This window comes from Spermophilus citellus, assembly GCF_964194105.1.
Source record: "Spermophilus citellus genome assembly, chromosome: 7".
Taxonomy (NCBI): Eukaryota; Metazoa; Chordata; class Mammalia; order Rodentia; family Sciuridae; genus Spermophilus; species Spermophilus citellus.
In genome coordinates this window covers 97,869,960-97,889,076 of record NC_138188.1, presented here as the reverse complement: position 1 = coordinate 97,889,076, position 19,117 = coordinate 97,869,960, and the positions used below count along the sequence as shown (strand labels likewise).

At 36.2% G+C, this 19,117-nt stretch overlaps 1 protein-coding gene across 1 annotated transcript in view; it reads left to right on the top strand.

The window, feature by feature from the left end:
- The window catches only part of LOC308653930 (cell surface glycoprotein CD200 receptor 5-like), a 58,899-nt gene extending 40,692 nt beyond the window's left edge, over nucleotides 1-18,207 (top strand). Inside the window, exons 4-10 of the mRNA XM_081302703.1 lie at nucleotides 40-93; nucleotides 1,703-2,023; nucleotides 2,144-2,392; nucleotides 7,457-7,510; nucleotides 8,765-9,082; nucleotides 15,358-15,481; nucleotides 15,887-18,207. Of these exons, the coding sequence (XP_081158829.1) occupies nucleotides 40-93; nucleotides 1,703-2,023; nucleotides 2,144-2,392; nucleotides 7,457-7,510; nucleotides 8,765-9,082; nucleotides 15,358-15,481; nucleotides 15,887-15,893 (1,127 nt within the window). The 3' untranslated portion in view covers nucleotides 15,894-18,207. The remainder of the gene's footprint in view (nucleotides 1-39; nucleotides 94-1,702; nucleotides 2,024-2,143; nucleotides 2,393-7,456; nucleotides 7,511-8,764; nucleotides 9,083-15,357; nucleotides 15,482-15,886) is intronic.
- The last annotated feature ends 910 nt before the right edge of the window (nucleotides 18,208-19,117 follow it).

Below are 19,117 nucleotides of genomic sequence, written 5' to 3'. Positions count from 1 at the left end.
AAAATTGATTTCATTTACTCTTCTTTAAATACTCTCTAGATTCAAGTAGTTCATGCTTGGATGGAAATCAGATGACATTGCACTTTATGGAAGGTAATATGTTTCCTTATCAAGGGCCAGCACTGAGGGGATGGAGAGTGGAACTTTTTTAGAAACAGTGGCTGATGGCCTGGCTGCAGGCCAGCCCTATGACTAACTTTTCAATATGGTGATCTGAATGTTGTGGTTGGGTGCCCCAAATGACCCTACTACTACTTGCTCCCTAAACAAGGCACAGTCTTATTTGCTGCTACACCTCTGTCAAGCTAGAGTGGTGGGAAGAGTGTGGGTTTAACTTCCTGTCAGGACTGAGTTTAGGTTCCATCTGTTTCTTTATCTAGTTATGTGATGTTTGGTTGACCATGAAATGCAAGCACTTGTATACACAAAAGAGAGAGTGATACTAAAACAGGAAAGGACAGGTATTAATTGTAGATTTTAGGGAAAGAAAGCTTCATTTACATAAAAGGTTTGCTCTATTATAGCTGCCCTGCCTGTGTTAAAGTGATGACATCAATGACCTCACCTTTGTTACCCGTGAGTTGTGGCAGGTGCGCCTCTCAGTAAACCATGCTCAGTCATGGACAGCATATGCTGTTTTATGGGAAGTGTGAGATTCTATGTTTGATGATATTTGTAGGTCAGAGGGCTCAAGTTTTGCATTAAAAGATAGACACAAGGGGTCAACTGTTATATTTAATTCTGAGAATTGGATTGAATATACTGAAACAAAATATTTAAGCGCAGGTCATAATTAATCTATCTGTGGGTATATGTTGGTCTAAACAAGAAGAAAGAAAAAATATCCAAAGTCTATGATAAATATCACACATTTGCAATAAAATCCTTTTTTTATGAAAAATTTCCAAAGCAGAACAAATTTTGGGTTTTGTTTCTTAATTTACATAGCACATTTCTTTTTCACCTGAAGTGAATTATGTAGACATCTCTAGGCATTGTCATTTTTCTTTTTTATGTAATCACTAATCTGATGAAATAACAGATTATACTAAAATCTGTTGATTTCACTGAGTTTGTTATTCTCTAAAAATATAAAATGTTTCCAACTGGTTCAACCTGAATTCTATCTGAGTTACTTTTAATGAAAGTATCATATACTTTCTAGATGTATGTTTATCTTAAATGTTACCATGAGGGACAGATATTCAATTTTGATGCTACCAGTTTTTGTTTTTTTTGGCATTTATCGAATTTCAATGGGAGACAACCACATAACTAATATTCTGTTTTCTTTTGTTTCCCAAGGAGCATATATTGTGTGACTAATCCAACATTTCTCACCACTAAAACATTAGATTTAGGACATTACTCATCCTAAATTGTCATTTTATCTAGAACTCTTTTTTCTGTCAGTCTGTCTTCAGGTATCAAAACTCTGATTTAATTCCAACATATTTATAATGCATTTTCTTTCCATGATAATGCATAATACTGAATGAAATTGGTTAACATTTGGATTTGGTATAGTATATTATATATATTTTGTGAATGTTAATTTATTGTATAAGTCTAATATTTCTGGAATAAGATCAACAGGAAAGCAAGGTTCTAGCACAACTTTATGTAGTCTTCTGTAAACAAATTGAAAACACAAAGTTCTTTATCAAGGTTTTCTTTTCTCATTCTCCTTGTGTATGTCCAGATAACACTTGGCTGTCTGTGCAGATGGGTACAAAGGCTGTGCTCTGTTGCCCTCGTATTCCACCAACATCAGTGTTGATACTAACAACATGGAAAATACACCTCAGAGACAAGCCTTCGTGCACCATTTCCCTCAACAGAGAAACAAATCAGACCGGGAAAGACAACTGTACTGATGGGAGAATCTCCTGGGCCTCCAGACCTGACCAGAATCCTGAACTTCAGATCCATCCAGTGTCCATCTCACATGAAGGGTATTACAGGTGTGAAATGGGAACAACTGATGGAAATTTTGAACGTACATATCACCTCCAAGTGTTAGGTAAAGAATGTCGTCTACTGTGATATTTTGGGTTACTGGATTTGTGACTGAAACAGATGTCTCTGTAATCCCATAACCGTATGTTGAGACTGAAGCTTGATTTCCCTTCCATCTCTGCAGTGGCCCCTGAAGTGATCCTGTCTCCGGGGAAGAACAGAACTGTGGAGTGCAAAGCAATTGCAGGAAGGCCAGCTGCACAGATTTTTTGGGCCCCAGAGGGGGATTGTGTCACTGAGAAAGAATACCAGGACAATGGCACAGTGACGACCAGGAGTAGGTGCCATTATCCATATGGCAATGTGTCCACCGTGACCTGCTTGGTCTCCCTCCCGACTGGCAACAGGAGTCTATCCACAGATCTGCTTCCTGGTTAGTAATTCTTCTAGTTGTTAAAATTTGTTTGATTGTTTCCCATTATTTTAAAAGAGTTATGTTAAGAAAGAAAATATGGTGAAATTTTATTCATAGTTGTTCTTTTCAGCTTCCATTTTATCACTCTTCTCTTCCTAAAGAGGTGTCTAGAAAAATTTGTTTTAAAAAGCCATATTTTAGAATGCAGTATATTCTCCTTTTTGAAAATGTTTTTAGTGCATCATAGTTATACATAATAATCAGGCTCATTTTTACATAATCATACATGCATGAAATATAATTTTTAAATTTCATTCCCCAGTGCTTCCTCTTTGCCTCCATTCCTCCCTTCTCCTGTTACTCTACCTCTATTGTTCTTCCTTCCTTTTATATGTTGTTTTTAAATTGGTGATTTAAAGGTGAAAGGTGATATTCACTGGTATAGTCACATAAGTACATAGCATAATTTGATCGATTTCATTCCTCAGCTTCTCCCCTTTCCTGTCCCTCTTCTCTCCCCTTCAATATCTGTCCTTTATTCCACTGATCTTCCCTCTATTTTCATGGAATCCCCTCAGTTTCCCCTAATGTTGCTCTAGCTTCCACTTTTGAGGAAAAGATTCGACTCTTGACTTTGTGAGTCTGGCTTATTTCAGTTGGCATAATGTTCTCCAGTTCCATTCATTTACCAGCAAATACCATAAACTCATTCTGCTTTTTGGCTGAGTAAAACACCATGGTACATATATACTGCATATTCTTTATTCATTCATCTGTTTAGAGTCACTGGGCTGGTTCTAAACTTGGCTATTGTAAATTGCATCATCAATAGATGGGCAAAAGAACTAAATAGACATTTCTCAAAAGAAGAAATACAAATGGCCAACAAGTATACAAAAAAAGTTCGACATCCCTAACAATTAGGGAAATACAAATCAAAACTACATTGAGAGTTCATCTCACACCAGTTAGAATGGCAAGAAAGGGAAGTCAGAGCTATAATAATAATAAATGCTGGCAAGGATGTTATGGAAAATGTATACTCATGCATTGTTGGTGGTCCTGCAAACTAGTACATCCACTATGGAAAACAGTTATCAATATTACTCCAAAGACTAGCAATAGAAGGAACCAGAATATGAGCCAGCTATCCCACTCTTTGGTATTTATCCAAAAGAACTAAAATCAGCATAGTATATTGATATAGGCTCATCAATGTTTATTGCTTATTATTCTTTTAATGCTCCCTTCTATACTATTATTGACTTGAATAGTGTATTTTTAAAAGTATATTCATGTTTTTTAAATATTCTTTTAAAAAATATTCTAATTAGATATACATGACAGTAGAATATGTTTTGACACATATTTCTCATTCTTCTGGCTCTACATGGTACTGAGTCACTCCAGTAGTGTAATTATACATGTATATAAGGTAATAATATCTGTCTCATTCTCCCATCCTTCCCATCCCTATAGCCCCATCTCTCCCTTCACACCCATCTATACAAACCAAAGTTTCTTAATTATTCTCTGTCTCACCCATGCAACTATAGATCATCATCCACTTATAAGAAAAAACATTCAGCTTTTAAATTTTGAGGATTGGTTTATTTCACTTAGCATGATATTCTTTAGTTTTACCCATTTACCTGCAAGTACCATAATTTCATTCTTGTTTAAGGCTGAGTAATATTCCACATTGTGTGTGTGTGTGTGTGTGTGTGTGTGTGTGTGTGTATCTCACAGTTTCTTTATCCATTCATGTGCTGAGGACATCTAGGTTGGTTCCACAGTGTAGATATTGTGAATTGAACTGCTATAAACATTGATGTGGCTGTGTCACTGTAGTATGCTGATTTTAAGTCCTTTGGATATAAACCAAGGAGTGGGACAGCTGGATCAAATGGTGGTTTTTTTCTAAGTTTTCTGAGATATCCCAAACTGCTTTCCATAGTGGTTGCACCAATTTGCAGTCTCACCAGCAAGTACGAGTGTACCCAGTGAGGACATCATCACCAACATTTTTTATTGATTGTATTCTTGATAATTGCCATTTTGACTGGAGTGAGATGAAATCTTAGAGTAGTTTTGATTTTCATTTCTGTAATTACTAGAGAGGATAAACAATTTTTCACTTATTTTTTGATCAATAGTTTTTTTTTCTGTGAAGTGTCTGTTCAGTTCCTTAGTCCATTTATTGATTGGGTTGTTTTTTCGGTGTTACATTTTTTGACTTTTTTATATATCTTGGAGATTAGTGCTCTATCTGAGGTATGTGTGGTAAAGATTTTCTTCCATTCTGTAGGCTCTCTCATCATGTTATTAATTGTTTCCTCTGCTGAGAAGAAGCTTTTTAGTTTGAATCCATGCATTTATTGATTCTTGATTTTACTTCCTGCATTTTAGGAGTCTTGTTAAGGAAATCAGGTCCTAAACCAACATGATGAAGATTTGGGCTTATTTTTTCTTCTATTAGGCTCAAGATCTCTGTTCTAGTGTCTAAGTCTTTGATCTACTTTGAACTGACTTTTGTGCATGGTGAAAGATAGTGGTTTAATTTCATTTTGCTACATGTAGATTTCCAGTTTTCCCAGCACCATTTGTTGAAGAGACTATATTTTCTCCAATGTATGTTTTTGGCACCTTTGTCTAGTATGAGACAACTGTATTTAGTGGGTTTGTCTCTGTGTCTTCTATTTTGTACCATAATACCAATACCATGTCATCTTGTTACTATAGCTTTATAGTATAGTTTAAGGTCTGGTATTGTGATGCCTCCTGCTTCACTGTTTTTGCTCAGGATTTCTTTGGCTATTCTGGGTCTCTATTTTTCCAAATGAATGTAGTGATTGCTTTTTCTAGTTCTATGAAGAATGTCATGGGCATTTAATAGAAATTGCATTAAATCTGTGTGACAGTTTTGGCAGTATGGCCATTTTGACTATATTAATTGTGTCTGTGACATTTCATGTACTGTGCTGTCAATGGATTCTATTATTGTAGCAACTTTGTTTGGGGCACTTTCTTACCTTATTATTCATGGTTTTAATTTAAAGATAAAGTATAATTTTAAGAAAATGCTTATGGTTTTAGTAAAAGGATAAAGTTATTCAAAAAAATTTGCCTTCATGAACTTTAGTGTGGTAAAATTTCTCCTCTAGACTCTTCCTGATAAAATTTCTTAAATGCTTTTGTAATCACATCTGTAATTTGTTTCTTGGTTCTCTGCTTCAATCCTACCTTCATTTACTTTTATTTAAAAATTTAAATATTATTAACATCAATGTAACATACAGAATTAAAAGTCAAATTGTTCTATAAGTCAGTAACTGAAAGATACCAGCCCTACTAGTGCCTTTTCAACCCCACAACTGTGTCCTCATTCAAATCCCCAGAGGCAAGTACTTTGAAATCTTTAAGTGTTTCTTGTGGTAATTAACTCCATTTTCTTAAACCACATTCTCACAGTGCTGTTTCTTAGTGTGTTGAATTTAGACTTTATGTACTCACTTTCTCTTATGGTAGATGAAGATTTAACCTTATCTTACTCCCTTTCCTCATCTTTCATGTTATTAATATGTCACCACTTCATTAACTTAAGTGGCCAATGTTTGCATTAATTTGTTATTAAGTGCTGAATCAAGAAATAAAGTAATTCTTTCTCTTTTGAATAACTTCTTGTTTTTCCTGGACTTCATAATTGCTTTACTTTTTTGGGATTCCTTAATGATATATATACCTATTGTTACTTATTATTGATCTCACTGACTGAACTAGAGAATACCTAGTAATATTTTTTTTCCCTCTGAAGACAAACTTTCTTGAAGTTTTTTTAATGCTCTGAGACTAATAAGTTTTGCTGGTCACTTGACTTTCTGCAAAGCTATGGGCCTGGACATTCTCCTTGCCTCAATCTTCTGCTTGATCCTACGTTTACTTAATCTGAGCTCCTTTTTTTCTCCTGGATATTGGTTTGTTTTTCATCTTTTTTCCCCACATACAATACTTTTATTAACCTTTGGTAATCCTTGCTCTCAATAAATTTCAAATTGAACACTAAAGAACCAATTCAAAGCTGTATTATCTGATGGTGGAATTTACAAACTAATAAGTTTTGATACATGAACAAGAAGGTAAATTATTTTTATCTTTAAAAAAATTGGTTCTTCCTTACATTTATGAAGGTCTTTTTCTCTGGGACTGTTCAGACTCTTTGGAGAATTACTCTCTAGTGCTTTGCCCTGGAAGAATAAACCTGACCCTGGTGTTCTGGGAAGGGAGAATGCTGTGTGTGTTCACACATTCCACTGTTCATAGCTCAGACTTTCCTTTAATATTGCTCTTTGGTTTGGCACTTCATCTCCACCCTTCCTAATGTCTGGATCCTTGACTCAGGAATCTCTAATTTTACTGTGAAGGTGCTCAGGATTATTCTCATTATAAAAAAATATTATAGCACCCAAGGGAACTATTGCATGTGGGTCTTGGAACTATGAAATTAGAACATTGAAGTAGATAAGGACTCTCACCTCTGTTCCTCCCTCTTATTCTGCATCATTTCCCCTCCATATTTTTTTATCTTCCAAAGTAGGAAAAATATGGGAAAAGGATAGACAAATGAAGTCTTCTCAATTCTGTTTCTAAAATCCTTGAGAAAAGGCTCTGCTTTATTTGTCAGGGTGAGGATCCCATCATTAGACCAAACAACTTTAATTAGGGAGTGGCATATGGAGAAAGGAGTTGAGTCAGATCAGTTCATGTGAGATGCCCACATTGGACCAATCCCTCTGGCTGGAGAAGGGAGACAGGGTTACCATGTGTAAATGGTTGACAAGATTAGGTGTCTGAAAAACGTGAAACCTTTGATTAATACCTTCTGAATATAATTTTCAACATATTAACATAGTTTTATTACTAGATGGCATAACTTCTAATTTGTGTTTTGCAGTGGTTATATAATTTTCGTGATGGTTAACCAATTGTCTCTCATGTTGAAGGAGAATATGGAGAAATACTGGCTTCCCCTCCATTTGAGCATATCAAATCGATCTCATTTACTCTTCTCTAAATATTCTCTAGATTCAAGTAGTTCATGCTTGGATGGACAGCAGATGGCATTACCCGCTATGGAAGGTAATATGCTTCCTTATCGAGGGCCAGCACTGAGGGGATGGAGAGTGGAACTTTGTTAGAAACAGTGGCTGATGGGCAGCCTCTTGTCTGGCTTTAGAATATGGCAATCTGAGTGTTTTGGGATGAGGTGTCCCAAGTGACCCTACCACTACTTGCTCCCTGAACAAGGTACAGTCTTACTTTCTGTCAGGACTGTGTTCAAGTCCTATCTCTTTCTTCATCTAGTTACATGATCTTTATTTGACCACAAAATGCAAAGGCTTGAGTACCTAGAAGAGAGAGAGTGATACTAAAACAGGAAAGGACAGATATTAATTGTAGATTTTAGGGTAAGAAAGTTTCATTCACACAAAAGGTTTGCTCCACCATAACCGCTCTGCCTGTGTTACAGTGATGACATCACTGACCTTCCTTTTGTTACAGGTGAGTTATGGCAGGTGCATTGGTTGAGTAATCACCTCTCAGTAAACCATGCTCAGTCATGGACAGTTTATGCTGGTTTATGGGAAGTGTGAGATTCTATATTAGAAGATGTTTGTAGGTTACAGGTCTCAAGTTTTGCTTTAAAAGATGGACACAAGGGGTCAACTTTTATATTTAATTCTGAGAACTGGATTGAACATGCTGCAGCAAAATATGTGAGCACACATCATAATTCATTTATCTGTGGATATATGTTGCTCTAAACAAGAAGGAAGGGAAACTTCTCCAGATACTATGTTTGATAATATCACACATTTACAGTAAAAACTGGAAGTTTTTCATTTTTTTATACACCAAACTACTTTTTTACCATAAATAAATATTTTGAAGGTCTCTTTTCACTAGACTAGGTCTCTTTTCATTTTCATGGAATGGCTGAACTGGTGAAACTGCATATTATTTCAAGATATATTGGTTTTACTGACTTGTGATTTGTAAATTATAAAAAATTAAAAATTTCCATCACGCTCAATCTAAATGCTATATTATTTAACTTTAGTAAAAGTGCCACATACTTCCCACATTTATGTTGTCTGGAATTGCACCCTTAGTAACAGGCATTTAGATTTGATGTTACTGATAGTTTTGTATTCATCAATTTTGTGAATGTTAATTTCTTATGTAAATCTAGTATTTCTGGAGTAAGATCGCCAGCTAAGCAATGTTGTACTAGGACTTCATGTAATGTGCGGTGGATAAATCACACACACAGGTCCTTTATCAAGGCTTCCTTTTCTCATTCTCCTTGTGTATGTATGCATGTGTGTCCAGTTACCACTTCACTGTCCGTGCAGATGGGTACCAAGGTGGTGCTCTATTGCCCTTGTATTCCATTGACAAGAGTACTGATAACAACATGGCAAATACGCTTCAGAAACAAGCCTTCGTGCAATATTGCTCACGACAGGGAAATAAACCAGACCATCAAAACCAGCTGTGTTGACAGGAGAATAACCTGGGCCTCCAGACCTGACCAGAGTCCTCACCTTCAGATTTATGCAACAGCCATCACTCATGATGGATATTTTAGGTGTCAAATGGCAACATATCATGGGAATTTCCGTCGTGGATATCACCTCCAAGTCTTAGGTAAAGAATGTCATATGTTGTTGGGCTGGGGATGTGGCTCAAGCGGTAGCACACTCGCCTGGCATGCATGGGGCACTGGGTTCAATCCTCAGCACCACATAAAAATAAAATAAAGATGTTGTGTTCACCGAAAACTAAAAAATAAACATTAAAAAATAAAAAATAGAGAAAAGAATGTCATATGTTGTGAATACAATATTTCAGATTATCAGATTTGTGACTGAATTAAGTGTCTCTAAATTTCATATTTCTTATGTTAAGATTGAAGCATGATTTCCCTTACATCTCTTCAGTGTCCTCTGAAGTCCCTGCTTTCAGGGCTGGGGTCTTAAAGGCAGTTGCAGACAAGTCAGCTGCAAAAACTATTTGGACACCAGAGGGGGATTTTATCACACAGACAATTCTATGACAGTGACACAGCGGCAGCCGGGAGTATGTGCCACTATTCAGATAGACACGTATCTATTATGACCTGCTTAGTCTCCCATTTGACTGGCAATAGGAGTCTATCCATAGATCTGCTTCCTGGTTTGTAATTTTTCTAGTTTGTTTTTTGTTTAAGAACTTGATGCTCTTACTTCTTCACTCTAGCTCTTGTCTTTTATTCATGTCCAAGATTCTTTACAAAACGAAACGTACATTTATTGTCTCTTTTATGTTACCTCACATCTATCCCTTGACATTTATTCCTTTGTGTCTACCTTCCCAGAAAGTAGTCGGACAAAAAGCATCAAATATTCCCCAGATGTCAAATAAAATATAAATTTTTCTTTGTTTGTTAGCTTATTTAGCTTTATTTTAAGTTTTCACAAATATTAATGTTAAATATTTACCATTCAATGATGTTGAATAATTGGTAACTTTAAATAGTATTTATTAATTCTTAATAGTTGATTTATTTTTTGATAATATTCAGTATGGTCACTCCTCCTTTCTCATGTGTTTCCCTCCCATTCTCACTTGATTCTCTTCCTTTTTCTTCTGTATATTTTTTGATGAATGATAATTATGCATAATAGTGAGATTAATGCACATGACATAGCATTATAATTAGGTTAACATCATTTCCCTGTATTTCTCTTTTCTATGCCTTCTGGTTCCCTTCCTCTATTCTACTGGTGTCCCTTCTATTTTCATGAGACATGAGACCCTCCCTGCAACCTTTTTCCCTTTTTCCTCTACAGTTTTCACATATGAGGAAAAAAAACAGGGCCCTTGATGTTCTGAGTTTGGTTTACTTTGCTTAACATAATGCTCTCAGGTTCTATCCATTTTCCTGAAAATGACATGATTTCATTCCTTATGACTAAATAAAACTCTATTGTGTATACATACCACATTTTCTTATCTATTCATCCATTGACATCCCCAGGCTCATTCCAAAATATGACTATTGTGAATTGTGCTACTATGAACATGGGTATGCATGTACTATAGTATGCTGACTTTATTTCTTTGGGATAAATACCAAGGATTGATATAGCTGGGTCACATGGTGATTTCATTTCTAGTCTCTTGAGGAATATCCATTCTGATCTCTGTAGTAGTGTACTAATTTATAATTCTAACAGTGTAAAAGTGTTTCATTTCCCCCCACATCATCACTAACATATATTATTGTTTGTATTGTTGATTACTGCTATTCTAAGTGAAGATAAAATCTCAATATAGTTTTGATTTGCCTTTCCCTAATTGCTAAAGACATTGGACACTTTTTAAATATATATGTTTGTTGTCATTTGTATTTCTTCTTTTGAGAAATGTCTGTTTAGTTCATTTGCTCATTTATTGATTGGGTTGTTTTTGGTGTTAAGTTTTTTGAGTTTTTAACATATGCTGGATAGTAAATTATCTGTCCAAAGAGTAGCTAGCAAAGATATTTTCCCATTCTGTAGGTTCTCCCTTCACCTTCTTAATTATTTTCTTGGCTGTGCAGAAGTTTTTTTTTTTTTTTAAATTTGATGCCATTCATTCATTAATTCTTGGTATTATTTCCTGAACTTTAGGAGTCTTATTGAGAAAGCCATTGCCTATGCCTATATGTTAGAGTGTTGGCCCTACATTTTCTTTAATGAGTTACCAAATTTGTTGTCTAATTCCTGGGTCTTTGATCCACTTTGAGTTGATGTTTGGGCAAAGTAAAGAAATAAGGATTTAGTGTCATTCTTCTATATTAGTATAACCAGTTTCCCCAGCACCATTTGTTAAAAAGCCTGTATTTTCTCTAATGTCTGTTTTTGGCACCCCTGTCAAGGATCACATGACTGTAGATGTGTGTGAATCTTGTTTCTGTGTCTTCTGTTTGGTACCATTGGTCTATGTGTCTGTTTTTTTTTAAGAGAGAGAGAGAGAGAGAGAGAGAGAGAGAGAGAGAGAGGAAAGAGAATTTTTAATATTTATTTTTTAGTTTTTGGTGGACACAACATCTTTGTATGTGGTGCTGAGGATTGAACCCGGGTCGCATGCATGCCAGGCGAGCGCGCTACCGCTTGAGCCACATCCCCAGCCCTATGTGTCTGTTTTTATGTTAGTTCCATGCAGTTTTTGTTACTATAGGTCTGTAGTACAAGTTCAGATCAGGTATTGTGATGTCTCCAGCATTGCTTTATTTTATTTTATTTTATTTTATTTTATTTTTTGGTTTAGGATTACTTTTGCTATAGTGCATTTTTTATTCTTCCAAATGAAATTTAGGACTGCTGTTTCTAGTTCTATGAAGATTGCCATTGGTATTTTAATAGGGATTGCACTGAATCTGTACATTATTTTTGGTTATTTGGCCATTTTAACAATATTAATTTTGCCTATCCATGAAAATGGGAAGTCTTTCTATCTTGTGTCTTATTTAATTTCTTCTTTCAATATTCTAAAATTTTCATTGTAGACATCTTTCATTTCCTTGGTTAGTTTCATTCCTAAGTACTTTATTTTTGTTGAAATTATTGTGAATGGGATTATTTTCCTGATTTCTTAGCAAATTCATTGTTGGCATATAGGAAAGCTACTGATTTTTGTATGTTGATTTTGTTTTCCATCTCTTGGTTCTCTTCTTAACATTCAGTTGACTTATTCGTTTTCATGTATTCATTCTATGAATGAAAGTATTTCTATAGGTTACATCCTTGACCTGATTCTCACTTATCTATGTTCCTTGAATAACCTCAAAATCATACCCATTGCTTCATCTATCAGCTAATTCTTAACTCTCAAATCTGTGTTTTCTTTTCGCCCAGATTTTGATTCTTAGCTCTCTCAACTTGAAACTGAACAGGTTTACTTAGATGCATCAAGGGAAACTCAAATATTTCTACCCCTTCATGAGTTCTGCACGTTTGTTTTATAACTTTAAATTTTTGTACATTCTTTTGTACAAATCTTTCTGTACATTCTCTTCAATTATTTTCTTTTCTCCATATTTTTATTTGTGCATCATAATTATGCACAATAGTGGGATTCATTGTTACATATTCATACATGCACTTTATAACTTGATAAATTTCTTAAGCTAGAAACTTAAACAGATTCTACAACATCCTTCTTTCTTATTCCTCATATTCAAAACCAGGCACTCTGTTTTATTGATTTGACCTTAGAAATCATTCTTAAATATGGAAGCTTCTCTTTCTATCTTAGTATTTGTATGATCATATCTCACCAAGATTATTGATATGGCTTTAGAGCAAGACTACTGGCCCTTAGCTTACTTACTTTCAATTTATTCCCTGGATTATTTCACAAGGACCATTCTAAAATGAAAAATGTCCCACTCCTCTACTTACATGACCCCCAAGGCTCCTTTGGCTTCATGGAAAGCTAAACCCCTTTGACAGCTTGCACTACAGCAGCTCTTCTCTGCCTCATGTCTCACTCTTCTCCAGTCTGCACCCCAGGTATGTGGGTCCTTTTAGGCTTTTCAAAAGTATTCTGCTCTGTTTCTCTGTTGCCTTTTACACTCAGCTTCAACATCCCCACAATGTACTTCTTTCTCTGTGCTCATTTCTTGCATTGCATTTGATCAATTCCTATTGAGGTTTTGAGACTTAGTTTGCCATTGCTCCTCTGGGATGATTTTTTTCTTTAATCTGAAGCTTAGTCAACTATTTCTTCTCTGTATTGACGTAATGCTTCATGCATGCCTCTGTCAGGGTACTTCCATATGTCTGTCATTGATGGCTCTGAACTATTTTCACTCACAATATGACACTAAATGAGCATGGTTCTTTTCTTTGCACACCAATCAATTCTCTAAATCTCCAGGTATTAACCAGGTATCTTGAAATTCAATTTAACTCTGATGCTAACTCCTGGGGTTAGAACAGATCCCACAGCTTAGGGAGTCAGTCTCACATACTGCCCCCACTTGAGACACCAGTAACAGGTCTTAGTTGCCACCTGTACTTATAGCTAATTGACTATAAATTCAAGGAGTTCCCACATTCCTCTGATCAGATTCAATAATCTGCCAGAATGGCTCACAAAACTCAGGAAGGCATTTTATTTACTGTTATTCATTATTATAAAGGAAACAACACAGGAACAGCCAAATGGAAGAGATACATAGGGCAAAGTACAGGGGAAGGGGCCTGGAGCTTCCATACTATCTTAGAGAAAGCCATTCTCCCAGCTCCTGGATATGTCTTCTAATGCAGAAGCTATCCAAAACCCATTGTTCACTGTCTTTATGGAGACTTCATTACATAGGCTTGATTGACTAAATCATTGGTGTTTGATGATTAACTCAATCTCTAGCCTCCTTGGAGCTCAGTGATGGTGGTTGTGGTGGTGATGGGGGCTGAATGTTACAACTCTAATCATGCCTTACTTTTTCTGATAACTAACCCTCATTCTGAAGATATATAAGGTCTTCCAGACACCAGTCATCTTGCTAGCATACAAAAGATACTCTGACTATAGTGGTATTTCCAAGGTTTTAGAAGTTATGTGCCAGGAGCCAGGTAACAAAGACATTATATTTCTCTTTGTATCACAACTACAGATGTCTTTGACTTCCAGTATGTTGTAAGTTCCTCGAAAATAGGAACCACTTTTTTTCCCCAATTCTACATCACTAAGGTCTGTCACAATACCTGACACAAATAATTGCACAATTAGGTTCTGATTATCAGAAAACCCAGTCTCTACATTTTCCACTCTATGCCCCAAATCCTCAAAGCTTTAAGTTGTTCCTTTCCCTTGAAACATCCTTCCTTCTTCTCTTAACCTGTTTAACACTGCAGACAGCAAATCTCAGTTTAAATCCCACTTCTCTCTGACCCCCAGAGTTGATGAACCATTCTTATTCCTCAGATGGTTTATAATCTAATGCTCATCAGCACCATTTGCTCTCTCATGACTTCTCTTTCATTTGTGTAAATTTGACTTCTCCAGTTAGACTCTGAGCTTTTTGGGGACTGCATTCATATTGTCCTTTTTTTAGAATTTATTTAAAATTTTTTTAAAATTTTATTTATTCTAATTTGTTATATATGACACTAGAATGCATTTCAATTATAGTGCACATTCATGTCTCTGGTTGAACACAAAGTAGAGTCACACCATTCATGTCTTCATACATGTGCTTAGGGTAATGATGTCATTCTCATTCCACTGTCTTTCCTATCCTTGTGCCCCCTCCCTTACCTTCCCTCCCTTTTGCCCTGTCTAAAGTTTATCTATTCCTTCCATGATCCCCCACTCATCTCCAGTATGAATCAGCATCCTTATCATATTGTCTTCTTATCCCCTCATTGTGCCTTTTCACAGAAGAAAAGATTGCATAATAATGATCCGATTAGTCTGCTTTTATCTTTTAAACAAATCCCAGGGAGCATTTTACAGATGAGTAAAACGAAAGTAGGAAGACATAAAACACTTTATTAAAGTGGTTCTATCTACTCAGTGACAAAATCATTTCACTGTGTGTTGAAAGTGTTATCAGATCATGCCCCAAATATTCAGAATAAGACTAAACTATACAAGGGAAATTTTCTTTTTCTTTAAATATTTAGAACAATTAAAAATGCTTAGAATATTTTTATTCTTTCAGAAAATATGTGTTAAAATGTACCAAGTACAAAACAAAGATATGGTTCCTGAACTCAGTCATGAAATAATGATACATTAGTAATATTTGAAATATAATTTAGAATTTTTCAAATTTTGGCAATCTATGAACTTTTAGGAATACTTTTAAAGTATTCTTTTAAACCATTGACTCTAATTTGTGAATTATAAGAATCTTCCAACAGACTTTTAATTCTTACCTACATTTAAAGGTCTCGGAACACCAGAATCTCCAGGTTCAACTCTGCTGATCATTCTCTATGCGAAACTCTCTCTTCTTGTGGTCATTCTGGTCATCGTGGGATTTGCTTTCTTCCAGAGGATAAATGGTTGCAGGTAAGAACTGAGGATTGAACTGGTAAGACTCAGTAGGAAGCAAACATCACTGGGAGACTTTTGAGTTCCTTCTGTGCTGGAGTGAGCTTGACACATTTCATGATACATTGCATTTGCTGCCTCAGCCGCTTCTTTAACATTAGGCTTGGTGAACAACTGGAAGACCTGGCAGAGGTGTCCACAGAACTGGGGCCAGAGCTTTGTTGTGATTTTGAACCAAGAGTCCTAGCCTAGCACACTCCTTGAGATTCCAGCAGGAGGTTAAGAGGCTGCTGGTACTTCTCAAGAGTTTGCTTCCATGTTTCCATGATTCAGATGACTTGTTTCTTGCATTGTCATTATCATCATTATTATTATTATCATCATCATTAATAATATTATTGTTATTATTATGTTTCTTCCTAGAGAATAAAAATCAGAAGAGCTGGAAGTCAGTTGATATGACATCATAAGAAAACAGCCATTTGTAATCAGCCTCATGTTCAACATCTAGCTGAAGTACACTTTTGTACCTAAGCGTTTATGAGAATGGACATAAGTTGGCAAGCTGTTTCAGTCTCTTTACATACAGTATATACACATATGCAAAAGCTTGGTGTTTGCTGTCATAAAAGTCAAGGATGCTTTGTCTATTCTTCCCTTTCCTTCAGTGAATGCTTATTAGACAAAGTAAAACAATCCTGCTTCCCAGCCTAGAGAAGAAGATGGCTCAGTGATTCAAACAGCAATGCTGAGCAGTTTTTCTAAGTCCTTAAGTCCTTTGGATGGTGCTTTCATCCAGCTTCTTGGTTCCTTTGCCCACTTGAGATGCTATCAAAGTTGCAATGGCTAGAGCCACTATAAACACTCCCTGCAAGTTGGCCAGTAGCGAACCTTCTGTCCTTTTTTTTTTTTTTTTTTTTTTTTCTTGCTAGCAAGTACCAGGGAAGTCACATTGCATATTTGGACTGAATCCTAAGTGAATGGCTTAGAGTCTTTTTTTAGCAATAGTTGCATTTTAGTAGAAGTTATAAGTTGTTCCCAACTAAGGAACTGCCAGTGTCTTTGGAGACGATGCTGAAGGTCCCCTGACCTTTTAGAGCTCTAAGTGTCTTAGTACTAATTGTTGTTTACATTCTAAGTTACAGATTGGAATGGATTAATGATGGTAAGGGTAAGATATTGGTGAAGCCCTAATATCTTGAAAGGCTGCGGATTCAGATGGTAATCCTGTAGTAATAAATTTTGTTTTACCTAAATGTATCTTTTTTTTCCCTCCATACTGTAGATTGAACCCAGGGATGTTTCACCACTGAGCCACGTCCCCAACCCTTTTCATGTTTTATTTTGAGATAGAGTCTCACTAAATTTGCTTAGGGCCTTGCTAAATTGCTGAGACTACCCTCAAACTTGTGATCCTCCTCCCTCAGCATCCCAAGTCACTGGGATTATAGGCATGCACCACCAAGCCCAGCTAACGGAATCATTTCTTATGTAAAGTTGTGAGTGATTTGGGCTGTTACTTTTGTTTTCAATAAAACTGTAGGGGAGAAAATGAATGCTTAATACTGGAAGATACTACACTAGTCCAGTACTCTAATTAGGTGGTGCTTTCATCCTAGATTCTTGGTTGCCCACTAAAAAAGTTTAATTCTTACTCAAATCACACTCCAATGTAGTTGGTGGGTCTGGGAAAGTGGTTCCACAGGTATTGCTCCAAGCTAGCATTTTATCCTCTTTATTCTATGACTCTGATTTCCTCAGAGTACTCTGTAGTCACCTGGTGAAAAGGCAGCAGGATTTTATGTGGGAGGATTTTACAGGCCAGACTTGGAGTAGCAGTTACTTCTACTCGCATTCCATTGTCTAGTGTTCAGTCTGAAGGTCATGGTAACTTGTACAGAGCTTGGAAAATGGTCTGAAAGCTTTGGAAGAAAAGGAATCAAGCTTGTTATACATCCAGCCAATAGTAAATAATAGGACTAGTGCTAAGATTAATGCCTACTCTATTAGTCATCTAACATGAATTAATAAATAATTTCATTAGTAAATATCATAGATATTTATTAGATTTTGTATTAGATTTTTTTCATGTTTATGATAGCATATTGAAAGTGAAGGAGTCTTGTAATTCAATTCTGTAATAGACTGAAAAAGACAGCAGAGATTGCAAGTTGCCTGGTCCACTGTGGTCCTACCCTTTCTCTTTGTGGCCATTATGTTCACACCCCCTTTTACCCATGTAAGCTTTCAGCGGATTTCAAAGTCCTTTCCGTAAGGAGAGTACATGCTTATCCACCATATGTAATTTGTTTTGGCCAATAAAATGAGGCAGCAGTGGCAGTGTACCATCTGAGCATGGGTCTCGTGAGGTCCTTCATGTTTCTACCTACTACTCCAATAAGAACATGTCTGGCCTAACCTGCTGGGGGAGTGAGAACGACATAGGGTATAGCTGAATCTCCTCACTCCAACCTGCCCACCTCCCTGTTGAGTTTTGGCAAATGAAATATAAGCATATCTTCTGTGATATTTTCTGGAAAACTTTTTGAAAGATAAAGGAAGGGTGCTTTTCTACTTTTCCTCCTTATTTCTTGGACTGCAACATTGGTGTGATGACTGGAGGTCCAGCAGCCAACTTGAGCTATGAGTGACCCTTGAGGATGAAGACTATTCACCGAGATGGATTTAAAAAAAATGGAAAAAGAAAGATGGAAGCATCCTGGGCCTGATGACCATGGAGCTGCCCTACCAACCCTAGTCCATCTACCTATTGACTTTGTATAAGAGAATAAACTATTTTATTCATGGCACTGCTATTTTGGGTTTTACTGTACACAAAGCCAAACTTCATCCTCATTGTCATAAACACCTAGTTGGTCAATCTGAAGGTTTGTTGTCAATCTTGCAAGAACAGGTTATGTTCTACTTATGTGCATATAGTGATCTATTTTTGTTCTTGACTTAGAGGTAATAAAACAGGCATAACATCAGAGGTTAGGAATCACAGAGCCATTTCTATGAAGATTTTGCAAGAACGGTTGGTTATGTAAAGTTAAGTGATGCTGTGGCTTGTGGTGGGTGGGAAAGGACTTGGGAATCTGGGGCTGTGAGAAGGTCATCTAGTTGTCACTAGACATGTGAGGACATATCTGCTTTGTAGGATTGGAAAGACGAACATAACATTGTGAGTAAGAGAAACAGAGGAATTGAGATCTATTGGACTTTGTTGTGTTAATTCTTTTTTCACCAACGGGACTCAATCATTTGTGGGAGAGATTTACGTGAATTCAGGCCACCTCTCTATCCCATTCTCACTGGAAGGACGTTATTGATGGCACTTAACTGCAAGAGTAGAAAACTATAGCCCCCTCTTCCAACCACCATCTTCCTATCTCTACATAAAGAGAATTAAAGATGGTGAGGCGGGGAAACCCATATTATTTTTCTTTCTTGAACACCCATATGTATTATATATGCATGTACAGAAAAATTAATCACGGTCTCAAACTAAAGAAAATCTGGGGCTACTTGTGGCAAGACACAATTGAGGGCCACTAGATGGTGCTTCAACTTAATTCTTTTAACATTTTGAAGCAAGTTAAAAAAGCTACTTAACCTAAGGCAAAATAATCCTGTATTTTTTTTCTTTAATTT